Source organism: Molossus molossus, unplaced genomic scaffold (genome assembly GCF_014108415.1).
Source record: "Molossus molossus isolate mMolMol1 unplaced genomic scaffold, mMolMol1.p scaffold_m16_p_23, whole genome shotgun sequence".
In the NCBI taxonomy this organism is placed as follows: domain Eukaryota; kingdom Metazoa; phylum Chordata; class Mammalia; order Chiroptera; family Molossidae; genus Molossus; species Molossus molossus.
In genome coordinates, this window is record NW_023425359.1 from 16,587,377 (window position 1) to 16,604,777 (window position 17,401).

The 17,401-nt window shown below is 49.0% G+C and overlaps 1 protein-coding gene across 3 annotated transcripts in view; it reads left to right on the forward strand.

Annotated features, from left to right (window-relative positions):
• The first annotated feature begins 2,057 nt into the window (after positions 1-2,057).
• Positions 2,058-17,401, forward strand: part of DUSP10 (dual specificity phosphatase 10) — a 38,011-nt gene continuing 22,667 nt past the window's right edge. Inside the window, exons 1-2 of one of the 3 annotated variants that reach the window (XM_036277431.1) lie at positions 2,058-2,165; positions 4,336-5,189. In XM_036277431.1, coding sequence (XP_036133324.1) covers positions 4,379-5,189 — 811 coding nt within the window. In that variant the 5' untranslated portion in view covers positions 2,058-2,165; positions 4,336-4,378. Of the gene's footprint in view, positions 2,166-2,385; positions 2,399-3,114; positions 3,156-4,335; positions 5,190-17,401 lie in introns of those variants that run through there. The other 2 variants (XM_036277433.1, XM_036277432.1) reach the window with 2 other exon arrangements.

The window sequence follows — 17,401 nt, forward strand, 5'->3', positions numbered from 1 at the left end:
TCACAGATCAATGAATGAACAGAGTGACTCTGGATGGATAGATACAACAGATGAGAGACAGAATCAGGAGTTACACCCAGAACTCTCCAACCCCGAGTTTTTCCCGCCTAATAATGATCTTGGTGAGGGGTGCTTTAGCTATTTAAGCTCCAAAGAGATCCAGGGTAGACCCTTGGGGAAGTTGTTTCCCGATTTGTACAGAAAGTACCTAGAACACAACTTTCCTGGCCAGGACCTGTTGATCCCCAAAGGTGTGAGAAAAAAATGGTGTGCCCCACCACTGTGTATGTGTGTTAGTGTGCGAATGGACTACAAAAATCCTTTCCTGTTTAAGATGAGTGTGTGCATTTACTTCCATTTGAAATACTGGTGTGAAAACGAGACTGTGTGTATATGCATATATATCCCGCCCGGCCCCCTCCCTAGATACCCAAGGGGATTTCTCTGAATCATGCATTGAGCAGAGCTGGCAGATCTAAATTACATGCATATGTCGCTCCCACTTAGCTGACTTATCAGGCCTGGAGCCTGAAGTATGTCTCCGAACACCTTCAATCTGGTCAGAGAGAAAAGCCACAGCCAAAGATTCTATCGTGCTCACTGCACGGTAATCATCTCGCTGTCGCCCTGCCTCTCTGAGCCAGGAGAGGGAGAAAGGAAAGGGATCTTCTTGGGGTTCTTTGATGCAGCCTCTCTGCATTCCATTTCCGCATCTCCACTCCTGTTCGTACCGCCAACAACTTTCCCTCGGCTTCCCCGAGATTTTCCAGACGCGCAGGCAGGCTGGCTTCGGCCCCGCTTCTCCTCCCGACGCGCGCCCCGGCCAGCGACCCCTCGGCCGCGCAAGTCTGGCGCTTTCCACCGAGCTCAGGTCCTTTCCGCCAGCCGCGGCTGCTCCAGAAGCTCCGGGCCGGCTGTCCTCGGCTTGCCAGGGGGCCCTGAGGGGTGGCGGGCACTCTGTGCGCCCGTGGCTGGGCCTGGGGGTCGTGTCGGGCGCAGGACGAGTCCCGGGTTGCCCGGCCTAGGCGGGTGGCGCCCGTGCCCCCGCTCGGGATGCGCCCCCTGGAGCTTCGGGCCCGAGCCAGGCAGCCGCCTCCGAGCAGCCCTCCGCGCCGCCGCCTCGGTGCTCCAGCTCGAGCCGCGGCCAGTAGGCGGGGGAGGCGGGGGCGTGACCGGGGCGCGGACGTCTGCAAGCCAGAGGGCGCCGCGCCACCGCCGCGCGGGGTAGCAGTAGGGAAGCCGGAGGGGCAGCGACATCTGCGGGCGGCCGGCCGGCCGGCGCTTCCCGGCGGCGCGAGGCCGAGAGGGGCGGGCCTCACTGCCCGGGGCCGGCCGGCCCGCTCGCCAGCCGCGTCGGAGCCCAGGCCCCAGCGCACGGCCCCGGCGCGCGGGCTGGAGAAGCGGTGCCCCGGCTGCGCGCCGACCACCGTCCCAGCGCCAGCGGCTCGGCGACGTCGTGAAGCTTGTTAGGGTTTGCCAAGTCACCTGGCGCCGCTCGAAGAACCCGGTTTTCCCGTTGGGGACAGCGATGGTTCTCGTCGTACTTGCCTTTCGAAAGTTATTCCGGCACTTTTGATCATCCGTCCGGAGTAAGAAGGGATCATAAAGAGACAGCGCGGTCTGTCCCCGCGCGAGGGGGGTTCCGGGGGATCCCGTCAGGTGGGCAGAGCCAGCTGGAGCCGGAGCGGCGAGTCGGGCCAACTGACAATTCAGCCCCGGAAAGGGTTAACTGCATCCTGCCGGTTCGGTTTACATGTAAATAAAGAGCAGCTGCTCCGCGCGGGCCCCGGCTGGCCCTTTTTAAGTTTTTGATTGGTTGCCAATGACATCACCGCCCGTGTTATAACACCGAGGACCCGAGGCAGTGTTGGAGCAGCCCTCCTTCAGGAGGCAATGCCACGCCCCCAACTCCTCCCCCTCTGGGCACCCATTGGCCGCGGGCTGCAGTGAGGTAACGGTCAGCATTTTCCGCATTCCTATTGGTCCAACCCGCCGTCGGTCGGCCGCCGGCCCGCCCCCCCCAAACCGTACATTTACAGTCTAGCAAAAGAGAAAGTAACTATGTTGTTGCTGGAGATCAATGAAGCCAAGTGAATGGGGGCTGAGTGTGCGAATCCACACTGAGGCGGAGCGCCAGATGGTGGAGGGCTACACTTATTAATGAAGTAAGTGGAAGTCACTGCGGCTCCCCCGAGAGCCCAGGAGTGTTAGGCGGTGTGAGTGCGTGAGTGCGTGCGTGTGTATGCGTGTGTGTGTGTGTGTGTGTGTGTGTGTGGCGATGCTCACGGGGAGCCACAGCAGGTGAGGTGAATAGCGTTCTGGCTGTTGGCTCACGCCGCTCTGTGCGTTTACTCTCTCTGCAGTCTGTTTGGATTTGGGGCGAAGGAAAAAAAATGAGGTTTGTTGGGATGCTTTGCGGCAGTTTTAAATGCCTGGGGCTTGTTAGTGCGCTGTGTTGCGAAGGGGGGATGTTAGGTGCCCCAGGAGCAGGGAAGGAGCCTTCTGTAACCACTTAATTTTCTTTCCAGCCTCTGCCTAGAGGTGGAGGGACGGCTAGCAAGGGAGAGGGGGTAGGTAGCTCAGTATTTCTCCGGGAGGTTTCCTGGGCCGGTCTGGATGGTTTCACGGGCATATAGACGCCCGACTCTGCTGCAGGGATGCAGATCTCTTTAGACGCTCCGTGCGTGTGTGAGCCGCGCACTCCAAGTGGAGGTGGGGGTCCCAGCCTGTGTCCCCGTGAACACGCTTATGCGTCCCTCTCCAAGAAAATGGACTGTTGATCCTGGGACGTTCCCTAGCAGGTAACACAATAGCAAAGACTTTCACTGCTTGGTCCAGCTGGGAAACAGTTATAGCTTCTGGAATAGTACTTGCTCTTCAAAAAATACTACGCAAGGGAGGGAAGAAAGCAGGAAGGGAGGGCGGGAGGGAAGGGGTTGGATCCTTTGCTCCCATCCAAAGGTGGGTGAGAGAATCCGGAGTTGGGGGGGTCTGCAGATGCGATGGGTGCTTGCCCGTGTGTGTGTGTGTGTGTGTGTGTGTGTGTGTGTGTATTCTGCCTGTGACACTTGGGCTTGATGTCAGAAAATGGTGACGGTCCTGTGTAGACGGGTGATAGATGACATTTTCCCAGACATCTCCTAAAGTTCGTTTAGGTGAGTGACTCTTGCATGGGGTTTGGTCTCCTTTCTGTGTGCATGGTTAATAGGAGAGGAGCCCGCAGGGCCAGTTGTAGAGTACCCGCTGTGCCTTCAGGGAGCAAGGAACTGTCCCTTTGCAGGCGCCCTCTCCAGACAGGAGGTAGACCGGGTGGGCTATACTTCACTGCCCCTTTGAACAGGAACAGGCTAACTGGGAAGTCATCTTTGTGGGATTTATTGCCTCGAAGAGGGGGTATCTGTGTGGGATTGAAATATTATGCACAGTGCCTGCCTCCTGTTGAGAGAAGCTCTGAGATGCATAGTCTTTGCCCCTGGGGAAATGAAGGAGAGAGGAGAGTCAAAGTAGTCCTTTCCTTAAAGACAGGAGTGGGGGTGTGGGGTGAGGGGTAGCAATGGAGCAAATGGTGATGGGTCTGCCAGGGTTGGGGTTTCCAGACCTGGCTCCTTGGCTTGAGGCTTCGTTTTAGGACACCAGTTTGTAACGAAAGGGAAAAAGCAGATTAATGAACAGGCTAAGAGGAAACATGGGAGGTTTAATATGATTGTGTGTGCTTTTCAAAGGGCTCAGTCAAATGGAAAGGGAGACTAGCTCCCAGCAAAAAAAGATTCACTTAGGGGGATACTTTCGTTCTGATTTGCAGAAAGTTGACATCCGCCCCGATGTATATTTAGCTGCTGTATATTTCTGTGAGCCATGCCAGCACTCTTGGTCATTCCTGTGCCTTTGCAGTGGGTAAGGAATTACATGGAAAGTATGCAAGGGTGGACAAATGGGTCTTTCTCAGATAGTTGCACTATACTTCTACCCAGGAGATGAGGCCCAGAATAGATATTCCTAAGAGCTTTCCTTTCTGTCTTCAGAGTTTCTAGTTCTGTGTGCTTTTATACCTTTTCTAAGGTGAACTTTGATGTAGGTCCAGGAAAGGTTGTTCATCAACATATGCATAGACTATACATGTAAGCTTAGTCTTAGTGACCAAACAGATGGGGGTCCTCAGGTTGACATCCTCTTTGAGTCCATAAAAATGGGGTTCAAGCTTCAAGAGCAGCATGATAAAGGGCACTCAGGACGACTTTGCTCAGAGGGATGCAGTGGCCTCTCCCAGGGATTGGATTAGACTGCCTTTTGTGTCACGTGACTTTATTCTTTCTTTCCCCCTCCCCTTCTTTACAGACTGTCTTGAGTTCTTCTTGAATTGCCAGTTTTCAGCCTCCTCATGCCTCCGTCTCCTTTAGACGACAGGGTAGTAGTGGCACTGTCTAGGCCCGTCCGGCCTCAGGATCTCAACCTTTGTTTAGACTCTAGCTACCTTGGCTCTGCCGCCCCGGGCAGTAACAGCCATCCTCCTGTGGTCGCCACCGCCGTTGTGTCCCTAAAGGCTGCGAATCTGACGTATATGCCCTCATCCAGCGGCTCTGCCCGCTCCCTGAATTGTGGATGCAGCAGTGCCAGCTGCTGCACTGTGGCAACCTACGACAAGGACAGTCAGGCCCAAACCCAAGCCACTGCCGCTGGCTCTGCCACCACTGCCATCGGAACCTCTAGCACCTGCCCTGCCACCCAGATGGTCAACAACAATGAGAATGCAGGCTCTCTAAGTCCATCAGGTGGGCTGGGCAGCCCTGTGTCAGGGACCCCCAAGCAGCTAGCCAGCATCAAAATAATCTACCCCAATGACTTGGCGAAGAAGATGACCAAATGCAGCAAGAGTCACCTGCCGAGCCAGGGCCCTGTCATCATTGACTGCAGGCCCTTCATGGAGTACAACAAGAGTCACATCCAAGGAGCTGTCCACATTAACTGTGCCGATAAGATCAGCCGGCGGAGACTACAGCAGGGCAAAATCACTGTCCTAGACTTGATTTCCTGTAGGGAAGGCAAGGATTCTTTCAAGAGGATCTTTTCCAAAGAAATTATAGTTTATGATGAGAATACCAATGAGCCAAGCCGAGTGATGCCTTCCCAGCCACTTCACATAGTCCTCGAGTCTTTGAAGAGAGAAGGCAAAGAACCTCTGGTGTTGAAAGGTAATGCTCCCTTCCCCGGCACACCCCTGATTAGCCTGGGGTCACTTGGGGTTTTCTCATAGAAGTACCAGCATTCTCCTTCCCCTACTTACCTACCAAAGACCAAAATAGACTTCTGTCTTCTTGTCTGCCCTCCCATGCCCTTTCTTAATTATTTTGGTGTAGTGAGAGAAACCCAGCAGCATTGAGCTGAGAGCCAGGAGATTTGGGTACTGGTCTCGCTTCACCTTCTAATTTGCATTGTGCAAGTCATTCCACCTCTCAGAGACTTTTCTCATCTTTCTAAAAAGGGGCTTTCGTGACACCAGAGGGTGTCTCAAGTCATGCCTGGTCTGGTAGCTCTATGCCAATCAATCACTAGTTGGAAAGTTACTGTCTTAGACTTAACCCAAGTAGATGGAACTGAGATGGTGAACTACAAGTAAACTTACAGGTACCAGGGGGGTTTTTTTGGAGGCAATTCTTCTTTTTCCCCCTCTCTGACCAGCTTGGATTTTCTGTGGTTTATTAAGTAACATATAGAGGAGCAGAGATCCTTATTATAAGGCCCCACAGTATAAGGTCACCAAAAACATCTGATCCTCTGCCATAGGAACAGAGTCATTCTTATGAAATACTCCCCAACCTCTGGCTGCACCTGACAACCGTTGGCATCATGGCTCCTCCCAAGATGGGGCTGTGGGTCGCTTACTTCACAGTGCAGAATAACTCTGAGGTCATGGTGGCTGAGCCCCAGCAGAAGGAATGAATTACCGACTATTCTCTGAGCTCCTTCCACACGGTGTTGCCTAACCTAGCAGGGGCAGGCTCCGTCCTTTGTTCATCCCCAGTTGTGCCTCTTTGTCCTCAAACACCATCCTTTGGGGTACTGCCCCTCATTCTTCCTCTTTGGTGTCTTCTATCTGGTGGTGGTTCCGAGAGAGAGTCATCTTCTTTCTTCTCTTATGTTTGAGCCAAGGTACACAGTCTGGGCCTTACCATCAGCCAGTCCCCTGAACAGTGTTGATCAAAGGGTTCCTTTGAACATCGTACATATTTAAATTGTAGCAGGCCATTGAGGTGAGCAAGGTAGTTGTTTTGTCTGTGTGAAGACAGCCCCTCCCCCCCACTCTTCCGGTCTTCGCAACGATGCGCTCTGCCTTTTGTTAAGTGGCGTCCTTGGAGACATGGCCCTGAGTCCCTCTGATAGAACTCCCCTGCCACCTTCCACGGCCCTCTCACAGGACCCAACCACCACAAAGTCACAACTGCCCGTAGGGCTGCTGGGCTCTGGCGGGAAGGATGGCATCGTGGAGGTTGTACCCAGAGAGTTCCAGCAGCATCCAGCCATCTTGTTGTTGATCCTGAGTTTCCTGGTGTCCACAGGTATGCTCAGGTTTTCCCCAGGGAAGCTCTGTATTTCACTGCTGTATATTCTTGTTCGGTTGACTTTGAGTGAGTCCCAGGAAGTTTACCAGCTAGTGTTTCCTTACTATGATCGTGGCTTGTTGGCTTTTTCAGATGAGATAATACAACCTACACATTTCCCATTTGAAATAGCTTGTCTTGGGGAGCAGACGGAGGGGGTAGCCAGTGGTCTTAATGGCCATCTCTGCTCATGCAGAGTAGATGTTGTTGAGAAAGGGCAGGACTTTGTGTCAGCAGGATCTGAGGACAGGCCTCACACAACGCACACTAAGATGACCCTGGACTTGCACATGAGGTTGCTTAAGAGGAGATGTAGATCCTACCTTCTCTTTGGCAATGGCATTGTTGTGTATGGGGGTGGCTTGTTAATCACTGAGAAATGAGTCTCCCGGGTGCTACTGATGAAAGTGGGGTTTTTCCCCCCTTTGCTGTGGATGCAGCTGAGGCTCCAGGCAGCCTGAGCTTGTTCCTCAGTGTCAGGGAGTGAGATCGCCTCAATGGGGCGGGGCCGGACATGCTGCTGACCTCACCACTGAGCGCCCTGGGCGGCCACTGTGAGGGCTCGTCATTTTCGAGTTGGTGAGACACAGCGGCGGTGGACCTGGAAGACGCGCTGGTGGTAGAGGTTGGATTATTTGTAGCTCTTGGGGGCTTTTTCTTCAAATATTTGGGAGTTTGGTTGAAAATATGCAGTTCAGGGACAAAAGGGACTGTAATCTACTTTATTTATCATGGTCATCATTGTAATTTTGGTCTCTTTGTGGGGAATGGCCTAAAATTGGGACCAAGATGGGAAAGAAGAGAGAGCAATACCAGGATGCCCTAGCTTACCCTTTCATCTGGGCAAACCAAAGGTTAATGCCATAGCACCACCGAGTGAGGAATGGGGTGGGCATCTCTCAGAAGGCATGGCTAGCAACTTCTGGGCTCTTGAGTGGGTCAAGCAGACCATTCTGGTTTGGCTTCTCTGCTGAGGCGAATTTTACTAACCCCAACCCTGGGTGATGTAAGATTTTATTTTAGCAAGAGTGGTAGTGGTACCATTTTGGAATGAGTGATTTTTGTAGGGAAGAAGGGTGATGGGGGTAGTGAGAATCTTCTAAGGTAGAAACTCCTAAGGCCTCATTAATTTATTTTCAGCAATTTCAGTACAATCTTGGGTAATTTATGGCTGGCCCACCTGCCGCCCTGGTGTATGTTTGTAAACACTGGTTGCTACCCTCCCTGTCCAAGTTTCACGTCCCCTGTTTCAATGCCACGTTCTCCATTTTTGGTGCTGCCCGTCAAGAAGAGCGGCTGCTCAGTTACCGTTTTAGCAATGCTGTGTCAGGTTGGGAAGGGTGACCAGAGGCGCAGGAGCCCCTGAGATTGAGTTACCGTCCTAATTTACAGACCCCTCCCCGGTGTGACCTATGTCACATGCTGTCAGCCCTGTACTTCTTTCTCCCCCAACCTGGAGAAAGAAGGAAAACTTGGGGATTTGCAAACTCTTTGCACGAACTATGATCAGTTTTATCTAAAAGTTATTTCTAATAGGATTTCTAAGCACACTGAATAAGAAGGCTGGACAACACTGGGACTTCCAGAATTAGAGCTACCATCTTTGCTATGATATTTATTAGTCTCCCAAGATTGGGCTCAGGGAAATAATTGGTCATTAATCTAAATAGGAACGGGTCCGCTATGCCACCTTCTCCTTAAAGGCAATCTATGCCTTTAAACATTTTTATTATAAAAATTTTCAAGCCCTGGCCAGTTTGGCTCAGTGGTCAGAGCATCAGCCTGTGGACTGAAGGGTCATGGGTTCGATTCCAGTCAAGGACACGTACCTGGGTTGCAGGTTTGATCCCTGGACTGGGTCAGGGTCATTCAGGAGGCAACCAATTGATGTGTCTCTCTCCCATCAGTGTTTCTCTCTCTCCCTCCCCTCTTCTCTTCCGCTCGCTCTAAAAGTCTATATCCTCGGGTGAGGATTGACAGGAAAAATTTGTTTTCAAATATATAGAAAAGAAGGAAAGAGTATAGTGAGCCCCCATATACCTGTCACCAGATTAAACAATTAGTACTGTTTTCCCTATCTGCCTTCTCTTCCTTTGTTTTTTTTTTGGTTGAAAAATTTATAGACTAGCCAGTATTTTAATGTATTTAAATAGGTTTTATGTTTAAACGTAATGTTTTGAAATTAATAAGGCTGGGATATTTTATGGTATAGTATGGACAACATTTTTACTCTTCTATAGATCAGTGTCATGTGATCATTTTGGAGAATTTTTCAAACTTATAATCCTGCTATGACTCACTGGTGGTCAGGTCTCTGGGAAGCATCCCTTCCTCTGAGTGGGAGGGCCCCAGGTGGTCACGGGGGTCCCCAGCTCCTGTTCTGCACAGGTATGTCAGGGTCCGTGCCTGTACTTGCTCTCTGCTATCACAGACCCAAGACTAACAGGCCTGCGTCTGTCCTAGAGGCATTTCCCGGGGGTGGGGGCAGGGGGGTTGGAGAATTACTTCCAGAGGCTGTTACATAGAGAAGATTTGGATAACAGGGGGTTAGACTTGATACAATAAAACCTTCCCTCATAATTCCTGAGAAATGAGCCACCAGGACTGTAGTTCTTCCATGGTCACCAAGGGCTCTGAAGTAAACACCTACAGGCAATACTGAGTCTCTTCCCAAAGGCATGACTGTGCTCAGAAACCAGAGACCCCATGAAGACTTTCTTTCTCTTTCTGCTTTGTTTTTTATTTTTATTTTGGGAGGTGGGTAGACAAGTTTTTCTCCTGTCTCTCAGGGATGTTACGCGGACATATCTATATTCACAAACTCACTGTTGTTATTCTGAACCTGTTTAACACCCAAACGTGCCAAACATTAGCCCTGTGGCAAATGGTGGGGGAATGCAGGCAGCACTTAGGGACTCAGTCTGTCTGCGTTCTTGTCTTGGTTACCCTCCTCACTGGGCACATTGCTTAATCCCTTATTGCCTTCGTTTCTTCATTTATGAAAGAGGATGTAACAGCCACCTCATAGTGTTAGTTTAGGAACACAGTGAACTCATGTGTGCAGAGTGTCTAAGCAGCTCCTCGTACATGGTACGGACTCCAGCATGCAGCTTAATGTTATGATTACTACTGGTTGAACTGCAATGATGATGCCAATAAAAAGGTCAGTTTTGGCTCCTTTTCCAAAGGAGTACAAATAACAGGCTAGGTACAGCAGCGTGTGTGTGTGTGTGTGTGTGTGTGTGTGTTGCTATGGCCTAAAAATAACTTGGTGACTGATCCCTAATTTAAGTAGCATACAGTTGGAGTGCCAAGTAATTACAAAAACATGTTGGGTCAAGAGGCCAGAGTAATTTGGGCCTATCCTAGAATTATTTATTTGCAGGGGAATTTGTAAAAATGTGATGATAAATTTGTCCAGCTAATGCCCCATAGGTCCATAGTGAAAGCATGCAACTATTACGCTTTGCTTTTTCTGGCCTCTCCTCGGGCGGATTTATTTTTGGAAGAGGGATTGTAGTCTGACTATAAAAGGGTCGGAGGAAGGAGGAGACAGTGCACTTCGTGTTGAAAGTTCTCAAAGCTTGGAGCGGGGAAGAGATGGCGGGTGAAGGGAGAGGGAAGGGAGCCATCCAGAGGCCTCTGTTCCTTTAGGGGAGGCTGAGGCTTTGCCCCGAACTGGTTCACAGTGGCCTGAGCTCGTGGACACACTACCCTCCTCCCTAATGAAAGCAGAAGTGAAAGGAGACAAGTGAGCTCTCTCCCCATCGCTGCCCTTAACTCCATCAGCCTCTCTTACGCTGTGTGCTCAGCGGGCTGGAGTTCAGCTCACTCTGACCTGGCTCCAAATCTAGGCGTTTCGACTGTCCAACTAGAGGTTCCTTAGGCCACTCAGGTTACCTCTCAGATCCCCAGTTTTTTTCCATTGTAAAATAGGGATAATTTCAACATCAGGACAAACTGAGGTGATGTCAATAAAGTGCCGGGCACATAGACAGCTCTCACTAGCTCAGGCCCCTGGGCCGTGCTCCCCAACCCCCATGCTCTTTCAGATCCTCTTACATGACATTAAGTGTGTGGTTCTTTTTTTCGGGGGAGGGACAACTTCTCCTAAGTACAGCACTGTGGGAGCATGTTAAATAAGAACCATGTGGCCTGACCAATTCAGATCGTTAACCATCTGGCTTGTCAAGGGCGAGTTCAAGAAACTCCTGTCCTCACAGTGATAGCTAATGATTTCCAATGAGCACAGGCCGGGTCAGGGAAGGGAGGTTTGGCAACATCACTAGAACAAATAAACATTCTGCCACAGTCTGGCGGCTCGCACCCCAGAAAGGGCAGGTGTGAGGTCCTCACCATTAGCCACCCTGCTTCCTAGGGCTCACTGGCATGAGCAGCCAGAGCCCCCCTGTCCCAGCATTTCTGGGGAACAGTGTGGGCATAAACATGTGTTGACCTGCAATACATAGACAGTGTCATTCAAGAGGGCCGATAAGGATACACTAAGGCTAGAAGTTCTAATCCCAAGGGAGGTTAGCTCACCTCTTTCAGACTCAGGAAACCCAGTTTGGAGAACAAGAAAGCAGCTTAGGTAGACGTCCCCAGTCCAGTAGTTTCCACAGCAGGCTGCTCACTGGGATCAACTGGGACGATTTAAAGCCTGTGAGGCTCAGTTGCCACCTCTAGGGATCCCAATTAAATGGGTTTGGGGGCCAAGCCTGCACATCAGGCGTTTTAAAGCTCCCCAGCTGATTCTAAGGTGCCAGTTGGAGAGCCGTTATCTCGTCTACTTCTCGCTGTGCAGTTACGGAAATGGAGCCCAGAGAAGTTTATCGCTCATTCAAGGTCACATGCATAATTAATTTTAGAGCCTTGGTCCTTAGTGCTAAAATAGGACTTGTCAGGTCGATAGATTGATGCACGCGTGTGTGTATTATTATCTAACGTGCAGCATGCAAATGTAAACTAAGATAATATATTTAGTCAATCATTTGGAGTATTGATCTTTTTTTGCTGAATTTTCAGACTTCAGTCCAGAACTATAAGGACCTAAGTCTGAGACCTTTCGAAGCTGGTAACTCATGATCCTGCTATTGACCTGGTTCCTAAACATACGGGAGAAATATTAATGTTGATTTCATCCCATCTTCTAGGGAAGTGAATGGTGTAAGGATAGCTGGAAAGCATACATCAAAATGCACTCCTGTACCCAAACACTGCAGGTTTCTAGAGACTTTTCGGTAGGTCAGTCTCTGTGTGTGTCGGGCCTTATGGGTAAAAGTGATCCATTCATTGGTTCCACGCATATTAGTAAAGCCTTTCATGTGCTAGGCACTACCCTTCAGGACGGGGAGGCTGTCATCATGACTCCTATCATCTAAATGTTAGAATGAGAACATATACAAACCAGACCAGGATTTCAAATCCTTTCCTCCACGGTGGTCACATACCTGCTTGTCCCCCTCGTCGTCTTCTGCTGCACCATCTTCTTAGGGGGCGGGTCAGCTTTAGGAAATGTCATTCTCCCGGGAAGTACTTGTTTGTGTGGCATTTGTCTTTTGTCTTTTCCCTCACAAGACAGAGTCTGGACTGTCCTAAGCCCATCGTCATGGGCCAGCAGGATTGCTTTTACAGTCTCGATCCAAAAAGAAATCACTGTTTAAAAATGTGTTGCTTTTTAATAGACAAGGAAATGCATGTTCTCCCTCTCCCTCAGAAGCTGGGGGTGACAGGCCTTCTCCTCTGTGAATCAGATGCAGCCTTGTCATTTGCAGCTCACTAATTTGGACACGTTGCTGATAGGAAGGCCTGTGTTTATTTTTTCCTGCATGCCATCTATGAAAGAGGACATGCTAAGCTAGCAAGCATTGTAAACGATATTTCATAAACAAGAGTTTGGCCTACTTAGAAATAGAAAAAGTTTGCAAGTGCAAGTAGAAGCCACTGTCGGGGACAGGGCTGGGGTGAGAACATGAGCCTACCATTTCCAAGCTGCTTGCTCTTCCCACACCTGTTCCTCTTGGGCATCTTTTTATCCGCCGTGTTCCATATGCCATGTATGTTACATTCGTGTGGTATAACCTTACTCATTCAGAAAACTTCAAGGGAAGACAAAAGGATGAAGATAAACCCTGGCCTGCATTTTACTGTAGACCCTTGGAAAATAGACATGTTATGTTCAAGTTGATGTAGTGGACTTTCTCATTGTGAAGCCGTTGCCTCTTGAGATGTTTCACCCGTAAGCCAAGAGGGAGATCTGAGCATCCTTTTATGTTTCCAGCATGTATATATTCCACTCCCTACCCCAGCAAGCCCCATCTTGTATGGAACTTACAGGCGCAGAGCCAGGCCCTGGATGGGAAGAGAGCGAGCCGCCTGGCGCGTTGGTCTCAGATGAAGGCTGTCACCGGATGCCGCGCCCCTGGCGAAGGGGTGGTCCCAACAGGAAGCGCAGGGTTGGCGGATTCCTCTGATTACCTGTGTTGCCCTTAATGTTTTATTTGTGGTGAAGGCCTCCTTGGCATATGTTCACCCTCTAGGATTCAAATTTCATGAAAAACAAAACAAAAGCCCAACTCTTCATGAGACCTTCCGAAAAGGGTTCTTTTTCCTTGTCTTACCGTGGAGCTGGGACCCCTACAGCGTCTGTCGCCCACTGGTCAGTGACGTGATCTAGGGGTACTGTCAGCTTGGTTCTCCCTCGGAGGAGTGTTCACCTCTCCCTTCGTTATGTGGCTGAGATGCTCTCCGTGTCCCCAGGTAAGGACGCGGTCTCCGCTGCACCAGAGCAGCGTGCTCTAGTCCATTGTGACTTTCATGTTAATTTGATGGAAGAAATATCATCCCACGTTCTCGGAGTCACGGCTCCAGGGTCCACGACCACTGGGCTCAATCTTACCATCTGTGACACTGGCAAGTGAGGGAAAAAACAAACTGGGAGCAGGGGGAGGGAGGGCAGGGGGTAGAGAGAACAGGACCGTGTGAGGACAGAGGGGACTCTGAGGGTCACCGCGACAGCGTCTTCCTGCTCCTGGACTTGAGTCCAGGTTCCGGCCTTCAAGACTGGCTTTGTCATTCATTAGTATCACTTGTCTGCCTCTCTCTTAAAACAACAGGACCAGACACAGACTCGGAAGAGGACCTTCCCTGAAGTGACAGGGGACATTTCTTGGGTCTTGTATTTCTAGTCTTATTAAAATAGCACATTTTGATGATCAGACTTTATAAGGATGGCCTTCTGATTCTCACGTGATGATATTTTCATCTTCCAGCAGAATACCATTCGGTCACTTAAAACTACTCTGGGTCTGACCAACCTATACCCTTGAAATCAGAAAATTATTTTCCAGATAGTTTGGGGGAAAACAAAACAAAACAAAACATGAGTAGCTATTGAACGCGTTCTATGTGCTCGGCTGGGGCCGCCCTATATGTGACGTATTCAGCTCTGAGCTCAGCTTCTTGAGGCAAATCCCCAGTTTTGCAATGTGAGTCTGAGGAACAGATGAAATTTTTCTCCCCGTGTTCTCCACCGGAGAGTTGGAAAACAAGAATTGAAACCTGGTTCTTCTGACCTCAAAGCCCAAGTTCTTCCCAGGCTGACCACGTGCGTATTTACAAGTGAGTTACAGACCTCATTCCTAATGGCCGCTGTACCTGTGCTGTATCCCTGAGGTGTCCTAAGTTACAACACTTTCTCCTTCCCCCGTTGTGCTATCTCCTCAACCGAAATCAGTGCTAAGGAGAGTCCTCCGAGCAGAGGTGGCCTCCCGGTGACCTTGCCCTGATTTATATCCCAGCTTTTGGAACCTCCCAATTTGGGTCATGGCAGAGGCTATTAAGGTGTAACAAATTGATTGAAGGAACATCTGAAAACTGCAATAATTATCTCTAACACTCATGAAATGCTTATTATGTACCAGATTCTGTTTTGGGAGCAGTTTATCTCATGCTAATGCTCCAATTTGCATATGAGGGACTGAGGCTCAGACAGGTCCAGACACTTGTCCAAGGTCACTCAGCTGGTGCATGTTCAATGTGGAGAAGCTTAGAATGCATTCTCCAGAATACACAGCCTATGGATATGCCGGCGATGCTTCGTCTTCTGCACGTGTTAATATTCTCAGTCACTTTCTAGAGTGGGAAATAGATGAGTGAGAAGAAAGACAAATACAAAGATGTGCTGAGTAAGAAGAAATATATGATGGGTGTGTATGACTATATCTTTTTTTTTTTTTTTGGTGGTACGTGCCCCTAGTGGGAACCGAATCCAGGACTCTCTGGTCCACAGGCCAATGCTCAACCGCTGAGCCAAACTGGCCAGGGCTATATCTTAAAGACTCTAATACCCAAAGGTATTTCGTTGCTTATGTTTTATATTCATTATCCATTTTATTAGTGTGGATAATAATATTAACTACAGATTTTTTTCCCCTCAAGTGTGTGAAGGAAGAATCTCTAGTTAGGTTATCTTAACCCTTTGGGAAAGTTAATTCTCTCAAACTCTTCGCTCTTTTATTGTTGTTCTCTTCAGTGTTTCTCTTCTCCCTTATCTTTCTTCTTCCTGTCTATGGTTTAAGCCAAATATAGCTCTGGTACTCTGGGAGTGTGGCAGGGACAGACCCCGGAGAAAGCATAGCCGGTGCCTGGGGAGGACAGCAGAGTGGACCCTGGGAAGCCTCTGCTGGGGGCCTCATTGGGTCAGGCAGATGATTCAGCATTTGTCACATCTGTCCCATTTGTAGACATGGAAACTGATGACTCACCCAAGAGCATCCAAGTAGCAGAACTGACATAGGATTCATGTTTCCTAACTCCCAGTTCAGTCATTTTCACAAAGTCCCAGTGGGACTACACCCCTTCGGTTAGTATGTGAGTTGTTATTCAGTGAGCAATTCTTGTGGGTCCATGTGTTTGGCCAGGTCGCTCCCTGTTTTCTCTCCCTTTCCCTTTGTAATGAGCCTGTTAAGTAGGTGACTGCTCAGTGAATCAGCCTGCTGTTTTGTGTTTGCCTTCCGAATGGGAATTTATATCCTTTCTGGCTGAGGGAGTATAGCGTGGAGGTTGACAGATCCTAGAGCCAGACGGCTGAGTTTTCAGTTCTGACTTTGCCGCTACTGAAAGCATGAACTTGAGCAAATGAAGTTCGCTGTACCTCAGTCTTCCTATCCACAAAATGGGGAGGGTAGAAACCCTTCCGTCATGGGGGTAACTGAAGATTAAATCAGAAAATATATATACAAGTGCTTTGAACAGTGCCAGACACATAATAGCCAACCTTTATTAAAAATGTACCATAATTATAATATAAAATATTTACAGAAATGATTCATCAGTATCTACTTATATTCAAGAGATATATGGGTGATATAATTCAATAAAATGAAATGGCGTTGCCGTGGGTGTAGTAGAAATAGGAACTCTGATGCTTGGTAGGTTGTATTGTTTAAAGGTTTGGAATAACCCAGTGTTTCTGGGGGTGGGGTGAACAGATACCTACATCAGTACTTTTTCGGAATCAGTGCCATACTGGAAAATTATGTACTATTTCTACGTGAGGGAATCTTATCAAATTAAGTCATAGCAAAGACTCAATAGTAGACCCATTGTGGGAATATTAAGGAAGTTTTAGAAAGAAAAAAACCAGATGATAGACAAATCCCCCTGACTGGCCCAGTTTCAGTTTTACATGTTCTCTTCATTCTTTACCCATATATGTGCACACTTTGCAGAGTTTCTCATCTAGAAACTGAAATTCATTTTCACTTTACACGGCCTGTACTCTGCTTCCTGTATAGTCATCTCTTAGTGTCAGAACACGTCTTGTTTCACAGATGTATCACATTTTACTTAACTAAGTTGCCTATGAATAAGTTAAGGTAACTTCTACATCTTTGATCATATGAGAGAAACCTCTCAGAGGGGCCCCTTGTTCGGAATTGTTTCCATCCCCCACCGAGAATGGAAACTCAGACCAGCCTAATTATCACCCCCCCCCCCCCGCCCACTTTCCTTTACTTTTCATTCCTGCTATTCTCTTCAGAACACAAGAGCGAAATCAGCCATCCACGTTACTGGTTTAAGAGAACTCTTGATCCTTGATCAAGGGCTTTGCGTTGGACCCTCAGAAGGACTGTCGCCCTTGGGCTCCTCCGGTGGCAGAGTCAGGAAGTGGGGAGGCACCAGTCAGCGCTACTGAAAACCAGACTCTTGTGAAAGTGGCCGATGCAGCAGGGCCAACACCACCCCGCGCCGTGCCCATGAGTCACCCCAGTGCGCTGTGGATAAGACGCTTTGAAAGAGACAGCGTTACACTCTCAGCAGAATCAGCCCGTGAGATGCTGTGTGACCGTGTCTGTGTGACCCTTCCCCCTTTTTAAAACCCGGGGTTTAGGACAATACTGAAGTCTTCTGAGTGCTTAAGCAAATGCAGTCACAAAAGTGTATCAGAACGAAAGACAATTCCTGTTAGTTCGTTTTGCTAAATGGATGTAAAATGCCCTCTAAATAGGTGCTAATTCCCCGACAGATAATTAGCTTGTCTTCCTTGATCAAGTGTGTGAACTGGATTGAATTTGTTATAATTAATCTTACATATTATGTAAAAATGCATTCGTCTGCCCTTATTAGGTGGACCTCTTCTTTCCCGATCACCCCACTCGGTGGGAATGATGAACTGAATGAATGACAGGGTGATGGGCAGCTCTCCCTTACGAAAGTTGGGAGAAGCCGACCGTGGGACCCACCCTTCAAAGAGACAGCTTTCATATTAACAGCTGCATCATTGTAGAAGACTCCGAGAAAGC